At 40.8% G+C, this 9,540-nt stretch overlaps 1 protein-coding gene across 2 annotated transcripts in view; it reads left to right on the top strand.

Moving 5' to 3' along the window:
• Positions 1–373: 373 nt before the first annotated feature.
• The window catches only part of LOC103372736 (serine/threonine-protein kinase D3-like), a 53,907-nt gene continuing 44,740 nt past the window's right edge, over positions 374–9,540 (top strand). For both annotated transcript variants that reach the window (XM_008302445.1, XM_008302444.1), the window contains exons 1-2: positions 374–656; positions 4,358–5,005. In XM_008302445.1, coding sequence (XP_008300667.1) covers positions 4,709–5,005 — 297 coding nt within the window. In that variant the 5' untranslated portion in view covers positions 374–656; positions 4,358–4,708. The remainder of the gene's footprint in view (positions 657–4,357; positions 5,006–9,540) is intronic.

Raw genomic sequence — 9,540 nt, 5'->3', positions numbered from 1 at the left:
ATTATTTTTAACTTTTTACATTTTTTAAATATATTGTTATATATATTTTTGTTTTTACATTTTTTTAATAACCAAGAACCAGTGAGTTGATCTAACTTTTTTTTTTTTTTAACTTATCAAACATGTTTTCAAAGTTCAGGTCATTTGACTGAACTAGTTTGAGTTAACGAGTTTGAGCTCATTAATGATCCAAAGTTCATTAAAGTTTGACCTACTACCACCATAAACTCCAACCTGTGTAGTTTTTTGGTATTTTTATTATATTTTTCTGGAGCTTTAAGCTGCGGTGGAGGCGGTGTTCTGCCGCCAGGTGTCCGGTCCACCAATCCGCCTCAGAGTGAGCCCTCCTCCCGCTGCTGCTCTCCGCTCAGTCTCTCTGCGCGCTGGCGGCTGATCACATCAGATCCTCGCGGAGCTGAAGCTGCTCGGTCGGTCCGCCGCTTCTCAGGGAAGTTTACCGACAGAAAAGAGTCCAGAAAAAGTCCATCGCTTCAACCAGCCCGCTTTTACTCGTCGCTTCCAGCCCCGGAGGACCGAGAGCAGCGGACGGAGCGGGACCGTGTCGGTGAAAGCGAACGGCGGCGGCGCGAGCAGCCGCTGGAGGAGACTTTACGCACGTTTTTTGTGGAAGCGGAGAAACCGCCGCGTTCTCAGAGGTCGGTCGTGATGCCTTTAACTTCTCCTTTCATCCGTGGGAATGCTGTAAAAACACGCAGCCTGTTGATTGTGTTCAAACTTTAGAGTAGATCAAGTTGTTGTGTTGTCACGTCTCATCCAGATGTGCTCCGTTCCAGCTGCAGGATGAGGATCAGAGGAACGCTCATGAGGACAAGTCAGATAGAGTTTAATGAGCCAGCAACTTCAATTTCAATAACCTGGAGTAGGCCTGTTTAACACTTAACATAGCCAAGATGTGAGAGTTTAGACTGAAGATTTATTTATTTGTATTTTTTTTAATTGTACAGAAGAGAATCATATAAATAAAATCATAACACTTTATTATACATTAATGATCATTTATCTGCTTACTGTATAAGTCTGCTGTTTTAAACCAGGAGCTATCAGGGTCCCTTCAGCCAAAATACATCACAAAAATACCACCAGAGTTAAACCATGGAGCTAGTTTGGCTTGTTAATGAGCATGTGTGTATTTTAGAACAGCTAAATAAGTTAAGTTCAATGTTACTGCTCTGTTATTTTATTTATTTTATTTTACATGATATACTATTTTGTACTATTTTTGACTGCTATGAATTCTTAGGTTAAACACACTTTACTTGCATGATTTAAACTGTCATCAGATCACAGCTCTGCCTCGCAAAGGCAAAAGTTCTACAAATGGCACAAACTAGTTTGAACACAGCTGTGTGACACATTCAATAAGTTGTAAACCCCTAATTTTATGCTCTTTGACGCTAATATGTCAGCTAAAAAGATATTTTTTGAAAATGTAAAGGCCACAGCAAAAATGCAATATCTACAGACAAAATCTGTTTTTGTTGCCACTACTGATGAACTCAAGTTTATTACATGTGTTTTTAACTACAGGTATGGAGTAGTGAGAGGGCCAAATTACTAAAATAAACAAATAAAATATATATATATTTTTGTGGAAATAAAAAGAAGAATAAATATAACAATAATTTATTTACTATTTTTTAATTAAAAAAAAATATTGTTATTTTTTAAAATCATTTTTAGTTTTTTATTTTATTTTTTCACATTATTTTTTAAAGGTTTTTTTTTCTTTTTTGTGCTTTTAAAGTGACATTTAATTTAAAGCAACATTTAAAAGCAAAGGAAAAAAGAAAAAGTCGATTTAAATTAAATGTTGCTTTAAAAGCAAAAAAAAAATAAAGGAAAAAAAAAAGAAAAAATAACTAAAAATGATAAAATAAAAATAAATTTAAAAAGTAAAAAAATACTAATAAATAAGTTATTATTATATTTATTCTTCTTTTTGTTTCCACTTTTTTTTTTAATGCTTTTATTGATTTATTTTTCTTATTTGGCCCTCTCACTACTCCATAAACAGGCGTTAAAATATATAATGTAAAGCTAGTTTACTTACATAAAACTGAATTTCACTCAGAGACAGCAGTCATCTGTATTCTGCTAAGCTAGGCTAGTTAGCATCTGGCAGTGCTAATTTAGCTGGCAGATTTATCTGCTTTTATGCTTTAGTCCCTACTGTATTTATGTGATATGTATACTTGGTTACTAACATGTTGGAGCGCTCATAATGTATTTATTTGTCTTTTTTTTATTTTTAAATATAAGAAACAGAAAAAAACCCAAACTTCGCTTTAGTGAAAGCTAACTGTCCAGTTAGCTGCATCAAGCCAGAGTGCAGTCACTGAAGTTTTTATGTGACACCTGGTGTGATTTGAATATTTATTGTTACGAAAATTATTCATTTCATTAGCAAAATAATGTGTTTCCCCCAGAATGGAAGATAATAGCTGTAGCTACAGCTGCCTGTAACAAGAGGAGAGACAGTCGCTGCAGTTTTTGTGTAAAAAGTTTTATTTGATTATTTAGAATCAAGTAAATTGAATATTTCCATGGCATAATGATGTGTATATGGCAACAACACACGAGAGCATCAAAGCTGATTTTTGTATTCAAGAAAAATGGGAAAAAATGATTAACTTTAGCCAAGACTAGCTCCCGGTGGCTAACACCCTGGACCTGGATTTTTATTCCATTTATGATTTTCACCTTCCTGTACCACATATTTTCTTCCAAGTGCAACAGTGGTTATTTTTCTCCATTAATTATTGATTTTCCAAAATATTTTCATTTCACTATTGCACTTTAAATAAACAGAGCTCTGCTTTTACTTCCACGTTGTACTACATCCTTGCTCATGTGCGAATCTCTGCATTTAATAAGGTCCAAAATCACCTTCGCTTGAATTTAGAGAATGTCTTAAAGGCAAAAAGGCCTCACTTGCTAATCATCTGCTTCTTGGTCGACACTACAGTTTACCAGTGTTCCATAAACACCTCACATGTGGCCCACAGTAGGCGCTGGCTGGGTGGCTGGGTGGGCACAGAGAAGCCTTTAGACTCCACGCAGTTACTGCAGCGCCAGTGTGTGACCAAAAATAACTTTAAAAAGAGTGAAATAAGGCGTTCTGCTATCAGATTTACCCAAGTGGAAACTGAGTGATTTTATCTTGTGTGTGTGAGCGAAGCATTTCAAACGTGCATGTCCACAAGCTCAGTGTGTATCCAAGAAGCTTCAAATAAGAGTGAATTGTGGTACGTTTAACAGACTTCTCTCGTCGGTTAGTCTTGGAAAATGAGAGCTGTACGAGTCGTCTTTTTGTTTTAAGCACTTTGCCTTCATATCACATTTCCTGTAATGTGACTGTCGCACATGCTCACTGCTGAGACGACGTACTGTGGAGCCTCATGATGTAGTAAAGTCTGGTCATTGTAGCTCGTTACTGTGTTTTGGCTTCGTTCAGTCGCACTGAAATGCTTGATTTGTCTGAAACTTTGCAGACATGTCAGTCAAGTATGAGGAAGACCTGAATGGTTTGGAGAAATGATGTAACTCTGATTTTTGTGACAGATATCCTCGCTCAGTTCAACATTCGCCGTGTAAAGGAATCTGAACATGAAGTTATCACATTTGATACCATCAGCTGTGATCACACAGAGAGAACGGCAGCAGTTTGTTAAACCATTAACACAACAGTCTGAACCCTGGTCAGACGTATGTCCTGAATTGCAGCCTTTGCAATTTGCTTTGTTAAGAATTGTGTTTCAGATTTAACTCTTTAACTATTTTTAAAATTCCTATTATGAGGCGACATTTATAGAAGGTAGCAACTGAAGCAGGGGGTCAGTTAGGTTCAAGTTCTACAGACAAATGTTCTAGTTAAAAATCAAAAGTCGTTAGAAATCTGCAATCAGGGTGAGACATGTTGATATTATTCCTTAATTTGGTAACTAATCTTTATTTATTCATATATTCGATAATGAATTCATAATGACCAGACTGCACTTGATGACATTTTATTTCATCCTTCACCACATGTCCAGAGTGACCGTTTGTGAATTTGTAAAAGGCTTATTTTTTTGCTATGATGCTTAGCTGATAGACACATGATCTGCACCTAATTTGGTAATTGTTTAATTGTTTAATTCAAAGCAAAAGCACCTAAATTTGATACCTCGAATGTGAATACTCGCTAATTTTCTTCATCTTCTGTAACAGCACATTTATGTCTAATGTTTTGGACAAACATGCAACAAAACTTCATTTTTATTAATAGCTACTAGACAGATTTCACAACTTGAGAGATGAGGCATTTCTTTTAACCTCCTGCCTTTATTCTTTACAGATGCTTTGAGTGAGGCGAGGATGCAGCGCTGCACCATTTCATAGTTGTTTGCTCGCTGCCGCTGCTCACAATCAGCACATTCAGTTGGGAGGCCCGAGGATTTATCGAGGATTTAACTGTGATATAAAACTCTTTAAAGTTGAACCTCTCAGGAGCCTGAGCTTTCACTTCACAGACTCACATGGTTCACCTCAGAGATGCTCAGCCGTGAGAGGAAGCTTTCCTTGCAGGGTTTCAGCGGTGAGAATCTGAGACGAACAAGGGGACAGACGACCCTCGGCTGACGTTTGTTGGATGTCGTTCACCTACGAGGCCTTTCTCCTGCCAGGACGACGTCACAGATAGCAGACAATGTCGGCCGACAACAGCCCGCCGCCTCCGCCGGCCTCGCCCAGGTCTTTCCCCGCCCACCCTCAACATGTGGCCCCGCCCACACCGTCGCCATCGCCCAGCCCGCCCGCCACCCTCTGCAGCCGGCTGTCCAACGGCAGCCAGACGGCCCCCAGCCCCACCAACTCTAGGGGATCGATCCACGGCGTCTCCTTCCTGCTTCAGATCGGACTCACCAGGGAGACGGTCACCATCGACCCCGGAGACCTGTCGCTGTCCGCTGTCAGGGAGCTCGTCTGCTCCATCGTGGATCAGAAGGTAAAACATTCTAGTGGTTTCTTTATTCTGGCTTCTGATCCTTGATCGTATGGGGTAATTACATACGATATGCTTGGAGTGACTCCACAGAACTGGAGAGGGTAACCATGAGTTAGAGTTCTCATAATTACGAGACGTTGTTCATGTAATTATGTTTGTCTTGTGACTATGAGATGCCAAGTCATCATCATGAAATCTGTTTGAAAAGGCCTCATCTCACCACAGAGTGACAGTGAAATTCATCCTCCTGGGTTCTTATATCTTGGTGATACAGCGATGAACAGCGGTGCTAGTTGGTAGAACTACTGTTACTGATTGTCAGCCAGCTGGACAGATGGAAACATGCTGTTGATGGTGAACTCACAGCAGCTCTGATCATCCCTCTGTTTGTCTGCAGTGGGTCGGTTATTCCTCAAAACTGTACTTAAATTTAAAAAAAACATTGTGTCATGTTCCGACTGCGCTTCCCATGTTCAGGGGAGAGACAAAGCCGCCATGATGAACTACCGAGCAGGTCTCGATGCTGATTGGTTAAACTTTGAGAAGACTAGTCGTGACATCTTTGACCTAAAATGCACCACATATGCTAACAACACAAACCCGCGTTGTTCTATTTCTTACTTGTTCATAAAACTGGAGTTACATCCAATAGCTGCTGTAATTTCCGGATTATAAGCCGCTACATATTTCACACGCTTTGAACACTGCGGCTTAAACAATGATGCGGCTGATTTATGAGTTTTACGAATTTGCCTCAAAGTGACATTGAGAGCGACAACGAAAGAGAGACTGAGGAAGTGATGAAGTAATTCTGAAGTTGTTCAATTCTGACACTGAAGAAGACGACTTTAGTGGTTTTAGTGCGCAGGAGGAAGATGAAGATAGCGATCAATGACTTTTCCTGGTAGGCTAATGTATGTATATTTTTTTTTAACCAGCCGTGTTCCAGTCACTGTTCGGACAAAAGCATTTTACGGTGAGCATTTGCGTATGTTAGCGGTTTAAGTTTTAAAAATCTTTGTGTAAATATCTCATGTTACAATGTGGACACCTGCTGCTTATAGACAAGTGTGGCCTATGTATGTACAATTTTTTCGAAGTTAGCGAGTGCGGCTTATATTCAGGTGCACTCAACAGTCCGAAAATTACGGTATTAGTTGCACTGAGAGGTAACGTATCGCTTAAAGCTGTTGGATCCTGCGGCGCAAAGGAAACAGAAAGGCTAAAGGTTTCCATCATGGTTCCTGTAAACGCTTGCGCCACCTTGTGCCTCCCTCAAGTTCCTGCATATTAAATTGCTGGTCTGACCAGGTCCTGACTTTGAGAAAACATCTCTTTCGTATTTTTAACTTCGTAAATGAATCGTGCGCACCCCGACGTAACATGGCAGGCGGAGTGTTTGTGAACCTGCTGTGACTTCATGTCAGATGTGATTCTCAAGCTTCATCTCAGACTTCCGCTCTGGGCTCAACCTTATCTCTCACCATCTACTGGTTTTCTGGTTTTACCGCCTGCACTCAGCGCACCACCTGTGTTTACGGCACTAGATGCATTCCCCCACACACACACATAACCACACACACACACACACACACACACACTTTGCAGCACGCCAAATGTGTTCACCTGTTTTGTAGGCTGTGATGAGGGGGGGATTTACACCCAGGGATGCTCTCATTTGAACTTCTTCCCCTACTGCTGTGCTGTCATTGGTGGATCGACTGGTGACTTGTTCCATCATCCAGTCCGTGTTTGTTTGCAGCTTTGGCATCACGTATTTTGTCATCTCTCCTTGTTGTGTGCTTACGGCCTCAGCAGAGGAAAAGTCTTTTCACAGGGAATGTCACTTCCTGGTTGGTGCTGCTGTGTCAGCGCTGTGCTCTTCCTGTTTCACAGCTGTGTGATGTGTTGGAGCAGCAGCAGGGTGGTCAATGTGTTTGTCAGTGATCTCACCGTGTACGATGAAGATGAAACTGATAAAGGTAGCAGGCTGAGAACACGTCTCTAAACCGCGTAGATCTTAAAGCACGTAGGTGTTGTTTCGAACTCTGCATCACACGCACCTCGGCACCTGGAGCAGCGGCCAACATACCAAACACTGGACTCATGTGCTGTCAAAGCACAAAGCAACAACAAAACGAACACATGCAAAATTAAATATGAAAAACATAAATCACAAGTCAGTTATCAGTTACAAGCCTTAAGTCGTGCTGCTTGTAGGGTGAACAATTAATTGAAATATTATCCAAATCACAGGAGCTACAGTTTTGTGATAAAGGTAAGTTGTGCCACAACATATCGTTATAAATGAAGCCTTGTGGCGCTGCAGTGACGCCCCGTTCTACAAATCATAATGTCTAGATGTAACTGAGCCAACTTGTTCGTCATTTTCAGATGTTTTTTAGTGAAAAACTATTCCCACGAACATAGTGACTCACATGGTGCATGTACAGCAAGACTATGTGTGTCATACATTTCATCATCCACGCAAGTCGACTTCCTCCATGTGGACTCGTCTGTGAATGTCCGTCCCAAAATTTGGTGGACTGTCCTCTCTGTGAGCGACTGCACATGTGCCTGGAAAACAAATGGATGCTTAAAACAAATGCTAGTTTTGAGGAGAATTTCTTTATGAATCATCAATGGAAGAGCTGTAATTGAATTAGCTGCTGCTGGACTTATGGATACATTTTGATTTGTACATAGTTACCATCAACGATGTTCAAACAGGATGTCTGCCCACTGGGCTCTACACAGGCTCTAAGTGAACGAATGAATGGCACTTTAAGAGATGAGACACTTTTTTTTAATGCAACTCCTTGTTTCTCTTCGCATGATGCACAGAGCCACAGAATTAGGAAATACAGCAGGTAAATCAACTGCAGTAATCCTCTAAGTGCAATTCTTATACATTTAATATCAAATATGGGTCCAAATGGAGAGCAATAGAGTCGAACACTAGGTGAACCTGCCATGAAGGGGGTGTGGTCACTTCACATGGAAAAATACCAGTGTTTTTCTGTTTTTCTCCGCAGAAGTTGGAAGTGAAGAATCCTTTTGGGTGAACAATTATGTCACCCAAAAACAAAAACACAGACTTTTGAAGTGAGTCGTGCATTTACACATTAAAGTTACAGATAACTCAGTAAACTCACATCATCGTAGTAATCTGTGGACCTTTATATTGATTAGTCCAGGTGTCAATAAAGTTCACTATAGCAGATTAATATAGTTGTGAGCATAGTTAAGTCGACCAGGCTGTTCTGAAACCTGAACCGACACCTCAGCAGCAGCCTTCAGAGGGACGAGGTGGTGGAAACAAGTCCCAGGTCGGCCTGCGAAATGACATAATCGTTGGAATTTTCTTTTTCCTCCTTTTGTGTCCGCGCCGTGCAGCTGAGAGCCCCGTCTGTGGGTGGATGGAAGCATCAGGTCAGATTTACTGCAGTTATGTGGCTTTTCTACGGCCATGTTTAGGTGTTTGTCTGTGTGTGAAAGGAAGGGGGAGTTGTGGGGAAGTAAGGAAGTTCCCCTCCCCTTTAGGTTACCACAATTCCCACCACCCCGCCCCTTCATGCACACAAACACAGTCCCATCCTGCATTGTGTAATGAAACACTTTGCTCGATATTTTCAATCAACATGAACTCTAATGACTCCGTGTTACATGTGAATGGGACACTGATGAACTCTTTGCCCTGATGAGACTGCCGCTGTGGCGTTTTGTTTTTTTGGGATTTATATTTTGAAATAAAAAAATAGCTTAATTATGACTTGTTTATATGTATAACTCACCAAAGCTCTGCAGCCTGGTCAACCTGGTCATCATGTTCACCACATTGTCTTCTGGTACGAAGACTTCACGTCTCATTGAGGCCCGAAGCAGTCAACGCTTGTTTCATCCTGTTTGTGACGTTCTAATCTGTATCACCAATTGGGAAAAGGTCACGTTTCAGTTGTTAGTTCTCATCAATAAAGTGAACCATCAGACGTATGTAGTGCTTTGCTTCAGCTGGATCACATGTCCGTTGTAGCTGCATGATATTCCACTGGTGACGACTCTGTTTCAACTTTTTGGCAACTTGAGAAGTACAGATATGTCATGGTACTACGTACGGCTTGTCAAAATGATCTTTGGTATCTGTGTAAATTGGTTTCATGCCTTTTGTAAGGTGAAATGTTATCTCATCAGTGATTTCTCTCTGCCATTTACAGCCTTCCTTATATGGTGTAACGCTAGCAGAGGCATCTGAAGTCGGTTTTTGCTTTAAATGGCTTTCGGGTCTGGCTTTGCTCTCATCACTTCGAGCTCTGTGGTGCTGATTTAACAAACAGTTCAGCCGTGTTGCAATCATGTAGAGACAACAATTGCAAGACACTGCTGACAGAGCATCTGTTTTTGGGCAACATCGTTCTTTCTGTAGCTGAAATATTTACAGACAATGGATGCTTTTTTCTTTTCTTTTTCTTGCAACCAGATCTTCTTTTTCAGTGTTTCCATCCTGTTCTTTGCTCATGTTGGTGTGCACATGTGGG

Source organism: Stegastes partitus, unplaced genomic scaffold (genome assembly GCF_000690725.1).
Source record: "Stegastes partitus isolate 25-593 unplaced genomic scaffold, Stegastes_partitus-1.0.2 Scaffold1817, whole genome shotgun sequence".
NCBI classification, from domain to species: domain Eukaryota; kingdom Metazoa; phylum Chordata; class Actinopteri; family Pomacentridae; genus Stegastes; species Stegastes partitus.
The sequence above is the reverse complement of the archived record's forward strand: the minus strand, read 5'-3'. Positions and strand labels throughout refer to the sequence as shown.